The sequence below is a fragment of the Aptenodytes patagonicus genome, chromosome 5 (assembly GCF_965638725.1).
Source record: "Aptenodytes patagonicus chromosome 5, bAptPat1.pri.cur, whole genome shotgun sequence".
Lineage (NCBI taxonomy): Eukaryota > Metazoa > Chordata > Aves > Sphenisciformes > Spheniscidae > Aptenodytes > Aptenodytes patagonicus.
Window position 1 is genome coordinate 64887565 of NC_134953.1, and position 15892 is coordinate 64903456.

Below are 15892 nucleotides of genomic sequence, written 5' to 3' on the forward strand. Positions count from 1 at the left end.
AGCCGGGGAGAATGGCCCTACCTGGAGCCTCTGGCAGAAAGCACCAGGGGAGACTCGAGGTCGACCCCTAGGGTTTTGGAGTTGGGGACACAGAGGATCCGAGGCCCGCTATACTCCAACTGAAAAAGAGATATTGGCAGCATATGAAGGGGTTCGAGCTGCTTCAGAAGTGATTGGCACTGAAGCACAGCTCCTCCTGGCACCCCGACTGCCGGTGCTGGGCTGGACGTTCAGAGGGAGGGTCCCCTGTACACATCATGCAACTGATGCTACGTGGAGTAAGTGGGTCGCACTGATCACACAACAGGCTTGAATAGGAAACCCCAGTTGCCCAGGAATCCTAGAAGTGATCATGGATTGGCCAGAGGACAAAGATTTTGGAATATCACCAGAGGAGGAGGTGACGCGTGCTGAGGAGGCCCCAATGAATAATGAACTACCAGAAAATGAGAAGCAACATGCCCTGTTCACTGATGGGTCCTGTTGTATTGTGGGAAAGCATCGGAGGTGGAAAGCTGCTGTATGGAGTCCTATACGATAAGTTGTAGAAACTGCTGAAGGAGAAGGTGAATCGAGCCAATTTGCAGAAGTAAAGGCCATCCAGCTGGCTTTAGACATTGCTGACCGAGAAAAGTGGCCAGTGCTCTATCTCTATACTGACTCATGGATGGTGGCAAATGCCCTGTGGGGGTGGTTGCAGCAATGGAAGCAGAGCAACTGGCAGCGCAGAGGCAAACCCGTCTGGGCTGCCACATTGTGGCAAGATATTGCTGCCCAGGTGGAGAACCTGGTTGTAAAAGTCCGTCACGTAGATGCTCACATACCTAAGAGTCGGGCCACTGAAGAACATCAAAACAACCAGCAGGTGGATCAGGCTGCTAAGATTGAAGTGGCTCAGGTGGATCTGGACTGGCAACATAAGGGTGAATTATTTATAGCTCGGTGGGCCCATGACACCTCAGGTCACACCAAGGAAGAGATGCAACATACAGATGGGCTCGTGATCGAGGGGTGGACTTGACCATGGACACTATTGCGCAGGTTATCCATGAATGCGAAACATGCGCTGCAATCAAGCAAGCCAAGTGGTTAAAGCCTCTTTGGTATGGAGGACGATGGCTGAAATATAAATATGGGGAGCCCTGGCAGATCGATTATATCACACTCCCACAAACTCGCCAAGGCAAGCGCCACGTGCTTACAATGGTGGAGGCAACCACCGGATGGCTGGAAACGTTTCCCATGCCCCATGCCACTGCCCAGAACACTATCCTGGGCCTTGAAAAGCAAGTCCTATGGCGACATGGCACTCCAGAAAGAATTGAGTCAGACAACGGGACTCATTTCCAAAACAACCTCATAGACACCCGGGCCAAAGAGCATGGCATTGAGTGGGTGTATCACATCCCCTATCATGCACCAGCCTCCGGGAAAATTGAACAATACAATGGACTGTTAAAGACTACACTGAGAGCAATGGGTGGCGGGACATTCAAGCATTGGGACACACATTTAGCAAAGGCCACCTGGTTAGTCAACACTCGGGGATCTGCCAGTCGAGCAGGCCCTGCCCAGTCAGAACTTTTACGTACTGTAGATGGGAATAAGTCCCTGTAGTGCACATAAAAAATATATTGGGGAAAACAGTTTGGGTTATTCCTGCCTCGGGCAAAGGCAAACCCATCCATGGAATTGCTTTTGCTCAAGGACCTGGGTGCACGTGGTGGATAATGCGGAAGGATGGGGAAGTCCGATGTGTACCTCAAGGGGATTTGATTTTGGGTGAGAATAGCCAATGATCTGAATTATGTGATGTTAAGTACTAATTATAGTTATAATAGTTATACTAATAATACACAGATATACTAATCATACTAGTAATATTATATGCCATACTAATGTTATTACAATAAGAATCACCCAGACTAATGAAGAATAACTTCAGTGAAACCAAGCAAAGCACAGTGATGATGGTACCAGAACTGACTTCAACATGAAACAATCCAACACCACATACCATCTCCATTTTTCCTGCCCTGGAAGATTATGATGACAGATGGAGCCCGAAGTCATGGACTAAATGAATTCACCGAATGTTTTAGAGGGATGGCCCACAGACTAAGGGAATGATATCTGTGTGTGTGTGTGTGTGTGTGTATATATATATATAGAAAAAAAGGGGGTGGTAATTAATGAAAATGTACTGGAAAATATGAGACTTGAGCATGACGCAGATGGTATAGAATAAGGGATGGATATTGTCCTGGTTTCAGCAGGGATAGAGTTAATTTCCTTCCTAGTAGCTGGTACAGTGCTGTGTTTTGGATTTAGGATGAGAACAAAGTTGATAACGCACCGATGGTTTAGTTGTTGCTAGGTAATGCTTACACTAGCCAAGGACTTTTCAGTTTTCCATGCTCTACCGACTGAGAAGGCTGGAGGTGCACAAGAAGCTGGGAGGGGGCACAGCCAAACTGGCCAAAGGGACATTCCATACCATGTGACGTCATGCTCAGTACATAAACTGGGGAAAGCTGGCCGGGGGGGCTGCTGCTCGGGGACTGGCTGGGCATCGGTCGGCGGGTGGTGAGCAATTGTACTGTGCATCACTTGCTTTGTGTATTATTATTATTATTATTATTATTATCATATTATTATTATTATCATTTTATTTCAATTATTAAACTGTTTTTATCTCAACCCATGAGTTTTTCTCACTTGTGCTCTTCCAATTCTCTCCCCCATCCCACCGGGTGGGGGGAGTGAGTGAGCGGCTGCGTGGTGCTCAGTTGCCGACTGAGGTTAAACCACGACAGTTGGTTATGGACACACATCTATATGTCCCATATCCCAGCTTCCCTGTCACATTGTCCCCACAACTCATCATTTTCTCGACATTGCCAGAGTCCAAGCCTGTCATTTAAGAAGTGCTATATTTTTTAACCTTAGATTTTAAAATATGTTTTTTTGAAGTAATTTTACTATTTGTATATTGGAATGGTTTGGAAAACTCTGCTCTACCAAAATAATAATAATGACTTCAATTTCCTTTTGTCACAGGCTATGCAAATTCAGAGATGTGGTCTTCAGTATTAAATCTAGGGCCCTGATCCTGCAAATGTTTGGCATTGAGTTTGATGTATATATGTGTATAGTAAAGTGTTTTTATGATTGGTTCTGTTTTAGGATAAGTAATGTATTAAGGTTAGAGACTAGAACCTATACAGCCTGATACATATGTTTTCTAATACACATATGTGTCCCTGTTCTCTCAGTATGGTTAACTGGCTGATTTTGTAGATTCATTGTGGCAAAAAATCAAGCGTAGAAAAGGGGGTGGGAGAAGAAAGTAGTTGTCTTAAGTTATTAATATTAAATCAATAAGCTATCTAACTATTTCATTTATGTGCTAATTCATAGAGCTATCTACTTAGCAGTGGATCTCACAATCACGAGTGAAAACTGGCAAGATTTTGCTTTTACATATTGTTTCATAACCACCTTGAAAAATGTGTTGAATTTCAGTCTCCACAAAAGCAAGTGGAACGTCAGTTCCCATGAATCACCAGAGCAGAGCAGCAGGAATCCATTCCAAAGAAAGCCCAGCTGGATTCATTGCAGGTCTACTGATGTGTTTTCATTTGCAATAAGCAGCAAAGTTACTGTGTGATTACAGTAAACTTTAGAGCTGGGTAACACCTATCAAGTGACTATCATGTTTTCATGCATATATAATGCAGATAAGATAGTATGATGCACTTGATTAATGCAAAATTCCTCAAATAACCTATACAAATCCAAAGGCAGCGGCATTATTTCAGAGGAACTGTCCATGTAAAATAGGATTGCGAGATAAACTTGCCTCTGTACTACTTACCTATACCTGAGGTCTGTAGTACTGCAGAATAACAGATGTTTTGTAACTACACAGAATACCAGTATATCTGCTGGTTATTTTATTTCTAAGCGGTACAAATAATCAGTAATTTGATCTCAGATTTTTCTGTATGTAAGCCTTCTTGTAGGTAGAAGTTTGGCTTGTGTTCTGAATATTTGAAATACTTTGTATGCATTTCATATTCCTATAAATATTGCATCAACTTAACGTTTGCTTAGTTAAAAAACTGCTGAATATGGTATATTAGTTAGTAGTGTTCTCTGTACTTAAATTCCTATTTGTTACGTTGCTGATGCAACAGACTTAATAGATCAAGTTTGCTTTGCTGACATTTTTATGTTAGAAGACAGGAATTCTGAAACAATATTTAAATCTTTTGCTATACAGTACTTATACTTTGTGAATAAAACAAAACACTGCAATGATCTAATTATTTGACATGAAATACTAGATTATGTTAAAGTGTTTCTTGACTGAAGAGTCAATTCAGCAATGTGAGTGGGCAATATTTGGGTGGAAGAAATTCTCAGTGGCTTAAAATATTACTTTTTGGAATGGACTGTTTTGGAAAGTAGGGGGAAAGATGCTATTCTCAACTACAAAGTTAAAGGAGTTGTTTCAATGAGTAAGTATAATTATGGCAGTAATTAATAGTGTAATTGATTTCAACAACCTTGGGGAACAAATTATTCCAGAAGTAGTACTAAAATCCCCAGATTATTTTAAATATCTAGTAGTCAAGAAGATTTTAACTCCAAAGTGAAGAAATTAACTGTCTGAAACTGTTGACTTAAATTGACTGACAGAAGACATGCCTACCTCTTAACAAAAAGTAAATAGGGAGCAAGGGTAAACACATATCTTTAAATTACACATATTAAAGAGCCAAGGAAACACAGAAGTTCAACCCAAAGAAGGATGCATGAATTATGGTGCGTAATACACACGATGGAAATTGTCAGTGAACTTAACATCACCCAGTTTTCACTTATCACACTCATAACGATAGCCCAAGCAGTTGTAGCAGCATGCAATTACCCCTCTTCAAATCATTTGTGAAGTACAGGGTCTTGAAGAGAAAGATGGTGCTATGCAAAACTGCTGCTGTGTTTCCCCACAGGATTTTGTGCTTTGTGGAGCCCTCATAGAAAGCCCAGTTTTCCACAGATAAGGATTCATTACCAGCATAAAGATGTTAGTGGTTGAGTCAGGAATTGAATTCAAGTCTCCTGAATACTAGACTTACTCAGTAATAATCAAATACGTCTTTTTCTTTGGACAGGTGTGTCCACAACAAATTTACAGTAGTCACACTTCAGATACCGAAAAATCAAAATACCTCTGAATATTGGGTATGGTATAGTACCACAGCTGGCCTGTTTTGAGGCTCACCAGGCTGATTGCTTTTGGAGAATACCTGAGAATGAGTTAAAAGCCTGATCCAAATTTGAAGGCACAGCTGTATTACCTCAGTGCTGAACCTGAAATAATGTCCACGATATAGCTTATTAGCTCAGATGCAGCATCACAGCTGTAGCTGGCTTCCTTTGGCCTTGCTGGGATTACAGCAGATAAGCTCATGTCTTCCAAAATATGGCATAGACATCTCTTTAAATACAGGTCTGGAAAGGCCCTGTTCAATCAACAAACGTATTAAGACTTTAAAAATGCTAGGAATTTGACATGAAAGGGCTAGTTTTCATAAACCGAAAAAGCAGTGTTTATATGTTTCTTACTTGATCTTGCCAATACTCTTGAAAGACTTCCATAGTACTTCATACTGAGTACTTTTAGGAGAAGCTTTTTGTGGGCAAGCATTTTGAACCTGATAGTCAGGACTGAGGAGTATGAAACCTAGGACAGTTAAAATAAATAAAGCCTTGGCCTTTTGAGAAAGCTGAAATAAGCCTACTTCTCTGTTATATCAGGAATAATTATTACCTATTGAGTCCTTTTCAGTTTCACAGCTGAGAATGAACTGGTCCTAAAGAAAAGAGACACACAAAGTTGTTAACTTACAGAGATTTCAACTTTATTAGTCATTGAAGGCTACATAGTCATGGATCAGGGTCATTGCATTGGTTGCTATGTATCAGATGTTTTGCATTTAGCTTGCCTCAACGTGAGTTATTTTTAATTTAGAAATTTATTTTGTCATGACTTCTTTCAGTTATGCTGTCATTAAACCAATTTTAATTATGCTGTTCTTGTAGGATAAAGACCACCTGATTCGCATAGTGCTCACTCCTGGTTAGGATATCATAATCTGATTGTTGGTTAATCACATCTTGTGCTCTTAAATCAGAAAAAAATATTTATTCTAGAATATACAGTGCAGATAAAGAAAAAAAAAGCCATGGAGGAAGTAATGTTATTATACTGAAAAGTTTTTGCAATAAAATATGATTTTACTGCATAGGAGGGAAATGGTCAATGTAGTCTGTAGGCCAGATCTCTGTTGCTTTATCAGTTTAAGTATGGAGTTTCATACCTTCTCTATGAAACCTGAATTACTATACATGGAAATTAAAGTTTGATCTGCACCAACTCTAACTAACTGAATCAATATCCTTTGGCTGGTGCTATTTCTTGAGGTTGTTCAGAAATATCTTTTAGTAAGCATTTTGCAGGTAATCATTCTGCATTTAAAAACCTTGTCAAAGAAAGGTTTTTGAAAATACATAGTATATACCTGTGTCTCATTAATATACCTGAAAGTTTAAGCTGGATATCCTGCTTTTGTTAAATCAGTGCTTCATACCTGGGGCAGCTGTTGAAACATGGATATATACCTAGCATACATATGTATATATGGATATATACAAAACATATATCCATGAACCTTTCTCTTCCTTTCCTCCCACTTTCTCCATCCTCCCCCACATATAATACAAAACCAGGTGTATAAAAGCTAATTTGTTTCAGGGTTAGGTGTTATGGGAAATATTTACAGCATTTTAGGATAGTACCAGCGAATACTAGTGAGTGATTTCAACCACTAACCTCTTTTTCCAGTTTTGTGGGTAGTATCATGAGCTTTTGCCCTTACCTGGCATTTTCTACCAACTCCAATTCCGAACTCTGCAATTGTCTGCCTGTTTTGACTCGGTATTTTTTGCAGGTCACATGCACTCCTTGTCTTTGGGAAATCAGTTGCTTACAGATTTCAAAAACACGTGGGACCCTATGAAAGAAAGTTTTACCCGTTGAAGTTCTGTAGTACCACACAAGGGATCTGCTTTAACTCTTCAGTTCTTTTCCTGCCCCAGAATCCCTAGACACAGAATTTCCTCTTGCTTGGTAGGAACACCCCCAAAAAATCTTTTACTGACCTAGAACTTGAATTCCTATGCACTCTTCAACTGGTGTTTCAGTATCTCCTATTATTCATATGCAGACCTAATTCTCTGAGCTGTCTCTTATCTCCCAGGAAGGATGGACTTGCTGATACAATTACTTTTTGCAGATGCAACTCAGAGGACTAGCTGAGCTCGGTAGCTATTATTTACTCTTTTCTCTGCTAGTTGGGGATGTATGTGATGCATTGTATTTTTGTTTACAATTTATATGTTTTATGCTTTTATTTGATTTTTTTTTTTGTTTAAAGAAGTATTGCTACTATAGCAACACTGATTCTTACAATGTTTTTAAATAAACATATTTTCAGTTAACATATTTGGCACTACTATTTTTTTCAGTTTTTTTTTCATTTCTGGTGATGAGTGTTTTATTGTATAGGTTAGAGATTGTAAATACAGTAAGAAGAGTAATAGATGTTATTTTTTTCTTGCTTACAGAGTTCAAAGCATTAATTGTTTTTTTATTTTCATGAGGAAAAACTGTTCATACCTTCTTGGACATTTTGGGTTTCACTAAAATGATACAAAAATTGCCATTTGCCTCTGACAAGAAGGTATATCCTTGGAGATAGCCCACATTGAGATAATAAATATTCTTGAAGTAAAGCTTGAAGTTATGCCTTTAGGTTAAAGATTGGAAACAAATATTGCATATAAAATGAATAGAAGTCAACACAAGTTGACTTATTTTCTTTTCCTGTAAACTCATAAGACAATGCCAGCCACTGGGAGTGAAGAATCATTGTTCAGAGCAGTGTTTGTCTGCCAGATGTTGTCTTCAGTTCAATGTTCTTCACTAGATTTTGGAAAGGAGCTGTAATTCACCTTGGATTGATAATTGTATCTCTATCTGGATCTAGTTTTTTTGAATGGACCCGGCAGTAGAGATTTTTCATAATCTTTTCATACTTAATCAGCCAGTAAGTTGACGGCTTTGTTTTGGTCTAAGCACCTTATGTACTTTTTTGTTCCTACTTATCTTTGGCTGCCTGCTGTCTGCTCAATATGAGCATTTAATCAAAGCGCTCTTTGCGGTACCACCAAGGCTTTTGTAGGGACCCCATGTGACATCTTTAGTGATCATTTTGCTTTGACAAGTTTGCATATAAGAACAAGACTTTTTCCTCTCTGAGCTTTGACTGAGACACCCCTGCCATACCTTCTGTTAGAGTAAATCAGTTTGGGTATGTATATCTAGAGAAGTATGAGGTATTTAGATGTACTTATGCCTTCTAACCCAAAATAAAAAGTTAACGGTGCATTAGCCAAGGAATTGTGTTAGGAAGGTTAAAAGGATATGTTGTCTGGTAGCCTCTGTAGAAAGAGTAACTTGTGCAGTAAAAGTAAAAAAACCCAAACAATAAATTACAATGTTTCCTTCCTATTTATGCAACCTACCACAAGCTTTTTCAAGTCCATGGGAGTAAGCTTGCAGTTTATTTTTCCTGATGTCGTGGTTTAACTCCAGCTGGCAACTAAGCACCACGCAGCCGCTCACTCACTCCCCCTGCAGTGGGATGGGAGAGAATCGGAAGAGTAAAAGTGAGAAAACTCATGGGTTGAGATAAAGACAGTTTAGCAGGTAAAGCAAAAGCCACGCACACAAGCAAAGCAAAACAAGGAATTCATTCACTACTTCCCACCGGCAGGCAGGTGTTCAGCCATCTCCAGGAAAGCAGGGCTCCATTATGTGTAACGGTTACTTGGGAAGACAAACGCCATCACTCCGAACGGTCCCCTCTTCCTTCTTCTTCCCCCAGCTTTCTATGCTGAGCATGACGTCATATGGTGTGGAATATCCCTTTGGCCAGTTGGGGTCAGCTGTCCTGGCTGTGTCCCCTCCCAACTTCTTGTGCACCCCCAGCCTACTCGCTGGTGGGGTGGTGTGAGAAGCAGAAAAGACCTTGACTCTGTGTCAGCACTGCTCAGCAGTAACCAAAACATCCCTGTATTATCAACACTGTTTCCAGCACAAATCCAGAACATAGCCCCATACTAGCTACTGTGAAGAAAATTAACTCTATCCCAGCCAAAACCAGCACACCTGAGTACTTTCAGAACCTTTGCAAAGCTCAGAATTTACCTGATAATCTCTGCTAAACTAGTGCTTGTCTTCTATTCTGCAAGTTTTCTTGAACATGAATATCCTCTCACAGTTTGGAGACAGACTCGTGACAAGCAGTCTGTTGCTCAAACTGTAGGAGGAAAGTAATTGAAGAGACAATTACTTTAAAGATGCTTTATCTCAAATTGGTTTTCTAAATAACAATGCAACGTTACTACTTTTTAGAACTAGACCAAGCTGTATGAGAAAGCTGTCTGTGATAATCAACATTTTCCTTGTTCTGCTTGACCTTTGAAATAGGTAATGGTGACAGTATGGGCACAGTACCTGAATGTGAGGCAGCAGGTGTGGTTGGTACCATGCCGGGTATTCTCCCAAACCCTGGGATTTGTAGTCTTAACATAATTTCTTCCATTTCTTTTCAGATCATGGTGACTATGAATTAAGTACCTTTCAGATTGACAACACTGCAGTATATTTAGATTCTCAGGGTCATGCCCAATCCTTGCTGCAGGATAGATGGCTGTGAAGATCAAAATGACAGTTGTGTTTTCTTCTTTTTCTTAGCATTTTTTAAGCCAGTGGAGCTGGAATTCCAAGTTCCTGCCTGCTGCTGCCTGTAGGATTTTTAGAATGGCCATAGAGCATTCAGAGCTGATAGCAGAAATAACAAGTCTTCCTGAATATCAGTGCTGCTGAAGCCTAGGGACAATGATAGAAGGCCTTTATTTAAAAAAAAAATTGAAGAACAAGAGAACATAATTGGCTACTAAGACTATAGATTTCTACAAATGCTATCATATAAAAGAATTTTGCTAAAATGACGCTGCAGTTTTCTCATTTGTGAAGAAGACACTGTTATTGGCATATCCTCCATAAGTGTTACTTGTCCAAAACGTGAGTTAAGCAATGTTCATCTAGAGACTTGTTATATTTAGGGGCTAATAGGAGTTGCCGTCGGTCATCTGAATGAATTTTTGTTTGTTGCAAACTGTACCGAGAGTTCAGATTCACTTCTTTGTATGCGTTTACAATAACAATACTGCTCAAGGCTGAAGCAGCTCTTTGTTAGGATACCTGGAAACTTTTCTTGGTCCCTGGATGATGGGAATCTGGCTATTAGATCTTTACACCGTAGAAATTTTCAGTAGCAAAATGTATCCTAATTTTGTTCTAAAATAAGGATCTCATAACAGAATGAGAGGCGTCTTGATGACATTTGTAATATTTAAAGACAGACTTCTACAAAGTTCACTTGCAGTTCTTGTATCTTTTCACGTTACCTTACCTTTCTAATTGGCTATCCTTGTTAGGCAATAAGTCTGATTATAAGAATGATGCAGGTTTTCCAGGCAAATTCACTCTATATTTTTCTATGTCTGTTTTAATGCGGCTGTGCTCTCCTACCTAATGTAGCATGAGGGTAGCTGCCGGCTGCTAACTCTGTGGATTCTGAAGTTTGTCACAGCTGGAAGCTGGGCTCATTGCTTACCCAATTCAAAGATTAACTATTACTTACTGAAGAGGTACCTTCCTCTAGAAACTGCAGTTTTTAAAGAAAATGTACCTAAATTTGAATGGTGTTTATTGTAGCAAATAATGTTTTCATCTTTGCCTAAATGCTGGCTTTACCCTTTGAAATTAAGAATAGCAAGAAGCTCTGGAAGTTTCCAAACTCTTCCTCCTAAGAATCCCAGTCCCCTGTAACTGATTCAATTCATTTTCACTAGTTTGATGTGAAATATATCCACGATGACAATAGTGATGAATACAGATACCAGAAGGCTCTGTTCAGGTTTTATTTTAAAACCTTATATACTTACAGAGATTTCAGACACCTACAGATTTTATACCTGATAGAAAATTACCATTAAAGTTTAATACTGTGGTAAAAGTAAATCCTAGGGATTTGCTGGAGACTCCAGGAGTTTAAGCTGTGAAGTATTAGAATAAAATAGCTGTCTTACCTATAAGAAAAATAATTGACAAAATAAGACCTACAGTCTGCAAAAATTTTTTTGCTAAGTTACTTTTGCCTTTGCTTGTCTTACCTAACCTTTTTTCAAAGGAGAATCTGGTCTCCTTAAGTGTAATGTGCAGCATGTACTTCAGTTAATTCTCTTCTTTCCCTTTCAGTTTGTTTCAGATTGAAGTACTATTTCCCTTCCCCACAAGGTTCTGTCATACATCTTTGCCTTCAGTCAGGAAAATCTACTTAGGGCTCCCCAGTTGTGAGGACAGTATCTCTTTATTGGCCAGAGGACTTATGGCACAGTGTGACATAGTTCTCTCCATCTGAAGATGGTAGTGTATTCTCAGCAACACTCGCTGCATCTGCTGAAGAGACAAGCGTGAAGCCACGTCTTACAATCTAGTAATACAGCAATGCAGGCTCTTTTTCGGCCAGTAGTCTGGCCTTTTCTTTATCACCCAAGGAGAACATGCCAGAAGAGACATAATGCTGTTGTGCTATATAATAACATGAAGTTCAAAGACTGCAGTTTTGCATGTTTAGAGATTAACTAAAGATAATATAACGCAAAATATAACAACAGTACATTCTGAATATTCAAAGTACTGTGTAATAAAGAACATGCAAGGAGAGAGTAATATTATTTAATGACTATGAATTATAGGCTATTTGATGATTTTATTCTCATTCCTGAATGGCTACATTAGGCCAGGAGGAGCAGATGGAAACTTTTTGCTAGGACACAGTTACTTGACAGCTTTCTTCTGCATCATGTAAAGACTCCATTGGCAGATTTTCTAAATTGTCAGTTAGGCGGAAAGGGAGCTGTAGCTCTGTCTTCTGCCTGCTTTTCCTACACTGTCTTATGGTGGCAGTATTATGAATGTAACCTTTTCTAGTTTCTTCATCTTTGTCTAAGTGGTGTTTCCCAGCTATCTTTTAAGAATTACAAGAAGCCTATTACTGTTAGCTGAGACTTACAAGTGAGCATTTACCAGGAGGCGTTCAGTCTTCATACTGCTCTACTCAGTTGACTCCCTGCCTCCCATTCTTTCACTTTGGTGCCTGGCAGCTCATGATTCTTGGTGGAGATCTGCAGGTTTTCCCTGAATTTTTCTTTGTATCCTTGATTCCATGTGTTGGATTACAAATGATTAACTTGACTAACTGCGACAGGTATATGGGGGCTCTTAATCAAAGTGGCACTGACCTGAAACTGAGGAAATGGTTTTCCTGTGGCTGCTGTTCTGAATTACAGGCTGCATGATGCAGAGGGATTAGTTGTACCAAGTGACACGATCATGGCCATACAGATACACAGATGCCCCATCCAGGTCTAAGTTTGCCTCTGGTGTTACCAGCCTTTAAGCAAATTGTATCAGCATGCTGGTAAAAAACATCTAGCTGAAAATATCATAAGTAGCAATTTTACATTTAAAGAAAACAGTTTAAATGCTGCAGATTGCTGTCTGTGGGTAATTATTCAGTCCAAAACAAATAACCTTGAGGTTGCAAATAATAATTTTGCTAAAACATAATAACATGCATTATTTAATATCTCACTTTTTGGATTATGATAAAGTAAGAATAGGTCTAAACTCTCTTTGTAGTACTTTTCAAAGAGCGTAAATTTCAAATTTCTTCCCTGGGAAGACTGGGGATTTATATGCCGAGTGTTGACCTGGATATACATATTTTTTAATCTGGGATTTATATACCTCTGAAAATATGGGTATATAATAGAAAGCCTGAGAGACCCTTTAACTGTGGTGTCACTAATACATTGATACAATTTGTTACCTCAGCTAAGGTGTTTTGCCTCAAGAGGTGGAATACATTTATGTATGGAAAGGTCAGTTTTAATTAATAAGCTGTTTTCATCATTCAGGGCCAATATGAATTGCTTGTAACATTTGTGTGAAATAGTTTTCAATATAAAAATAAAACAAATTGAGCTTTATGTTACATTCATCATCCTCCGTAACCCATTTAAATGTCAAAAAATCAGGACAGACCAGAAGACTATTTCTAGAAGCCTTAGTAGCCCTATTTATCAGAGTGAAATAAGATATTATCATCCCATTATTCCATCACATGCCTTCTGCACTTGAAGGCGTACACATTTCTTCTAGTTTTCTGTAACACAGAAGATAGTTTTTCTATTGTTAAATATTTGTTGTCCAAACAGTAAATAGTGAAGAAAATGCTGAGCCAATGTCAGAAGAAGGAACAGCTAGTTATATTATTGTGTATTTCTTTCACTATACTATACTAATAGTATATATTATACTATATATATATAGTATATATACTATATATATACACTATATATAATATATATATTATATATATATACACTATACTAATAATAATATATTATTAATGTATAATATAATATACAAATATTAACTTACTTTCTTATACATTTCTCAAGTGAAAAAAAATCACTGTGTTCTTCCATCCCTATTTGGAAACAAATTTTTTGCATACTGCAATTTGTTAGACAGTATACTTTTACTGGAAGGACAAAGCATTCAATGTATACACTACTTATATATTTTGACAAAAATCATGCCATTGTATAGAAAATTTATGTCCTCATATATTTTATTATGAAATAAACTCCACATTTTTAAAAATTTTTCTTTATTTAAGTTCTTTTTCTGAGCTTTGTTTCCTAAGAAAGCAAGGCTCAGATAATCGCATGCCTCCATGAGTGTATGTCTCTCCCTTCTAATAATTTTCAAATTTCAAATATGAGTGGGACTTAACAGTCTTAAAGGTTCTAAGTTCATTTAAGATGCATGAAAATAGGCAGCGGGATAGAGGAAAAGGATCCCATTAATGCCCATAGTGAGGAAGATGCTGCTGAGGATTATGATAAAGTAAGATGCTGCTGAGGAGTTTAATTATAGGGAATCCATGCAGAATATATGTATTAGAGAGCTCAGTCAAAAGAAGTGGATCCAGCCGAATATTGGACTATTGCATACGAGAGTGTTCAGGCACAGGACATGCATGTGCAGGAAACCAGGCTGTGTGGTTTGTTACTTAGAGAAGCTTTAACATATGATGCCGTTATTATATCCAAATTCTTAAACAAACTTTGAAAAGAAAGACTTCATTTACTGGTGCATATGTTAAATGGTGCAAATTTCATGTTATGTAGAAAAGCATGGGGGAATATCCTTCTACTGGTTTTTACAGTTTTTTGTTTTATGCTTATGCTTTTTTTTGCTTTTACTGCAACAGGTAGTGCCATAGGAAGTGATGATATCATAGCGGGGAACGTGAGCAAGTACACTGTTCTCCCAGCTGGTTATTGTGGACAGCTTAAAAAAGGACATCTTATATTTGATGCCTGTTTTGAAAGTGGTAAGCATTTTGAGCATTATTTTATGTTACGGAGTTGTCAATATATTAACACTTTTAACTATAGCACTCATCTTTATAAAAGTGTCTTAATTCTAAAGAAAACTTGCATTAAATACTTCTTAACTCACTGATTCAGTTCAGTCAGAGTATGACATAAAATCAGACTGTTCAAATGTAAAAAGGGTTGTGAAGTTTGTTATTACCTACAATGTATATTTCATCTGGTCCATCTCTTACCACATGTAGATACATAACTGGGTTTTATTCTATTGTTATATACAGTATCTGTAGACCACTAATCAAAGATGTAGCATTTAAAATATGTTATTTTAAAATTTAATTTGGAAGTTTACTGGGGACGTTAACCTCGTAAAGTGCCAAGCCCATCCTTGCACAGTTAGAAGATTTTACAAACATGTACGTGCTGTCTTTAAATATATTTCTCTGTGTTTCTTGTGGCCTAATTCTGTACTGCTGAGGTTAATGGAAGTTCTGCCTCTGATGTCAATAGAAAGAGAATTAAACTTTAGGAAGCTACTGCAAATTGAAAGAGAAATTATTTTTACAAGAGTTATAATTAGCATATTAATTTAAAGAATATTTTATCATGTATGTTTATATGCGTGTGGGGTATGTAGGTAAATATATATATGAATATGTAGCATTGCTTAAATTTTTGTGTTACATATATGTCTGTCTCCAGATTTTTAGCTTAAATCTATTATTATTGGCTTACAGACCTACAGAGCACTGTTAAACACCATATGTACAAAAGGCGTTTGGCAGGATAAACTATAGTTTTCAGCATGGTTTATGTGAGAGGTGCTGGTGATGCCAAAACTGCTACACTGTCTTGTAAAATGAGCTTTTTATGAAGAGTTATGTCCCTTAGGGTAGAATACTGGCTGCCAGTTCCTGGATAAATATTAAATTGAGTTATTTAAATCCTTTGATTATATTATGTAAAAGGTGTAAATGATGCAGTGAATAATAAAGAGTATCTTATTTTTAAGGTATGTCTCTGAAGGTTCAGACAATAGTTACGTATTTTTAAAAATACTTTGGATGCTATTTCATAATAGTTATGGTTTTATGAATTTTTGTATCAGAAAATGGCTTATGAAATTAATCAGTTGGCCAAGCTGAGAAATTTACTTTATTGTGTTAAGCTGCTTTGCAATGAAAAGGATCAGTAGCAGCCATCAAATTATTTGTGAAGTAAT

General features: G+C 37.9%; 1 protein-coding gene across 3 annotated transcripts in view; it reads left to right on the forward strand.

Annotated features, from left to right (window-relative positions):
* Positions 1 to 15892, forward strand: part of LOC143161327 (BEN domain-containing protein 5) — a 987131-nt gene that overhangs the window by 10030 nt on the left and 961209 nt on the right. For all 3 annotated transcript variants that reach the window (XM_076340237.1, XM_076340238.1, XM_076340242.1), the window contains exon 2: positions 14547 to 14669. In XM_076340237.1, the coding sequence (XP_076196352.1) occupies positions 14547 to 14669 (123 nt within the window). The remainder of the gene's footprint in view (positions 1 to 14546; positions 14670 to 15892) is intronic.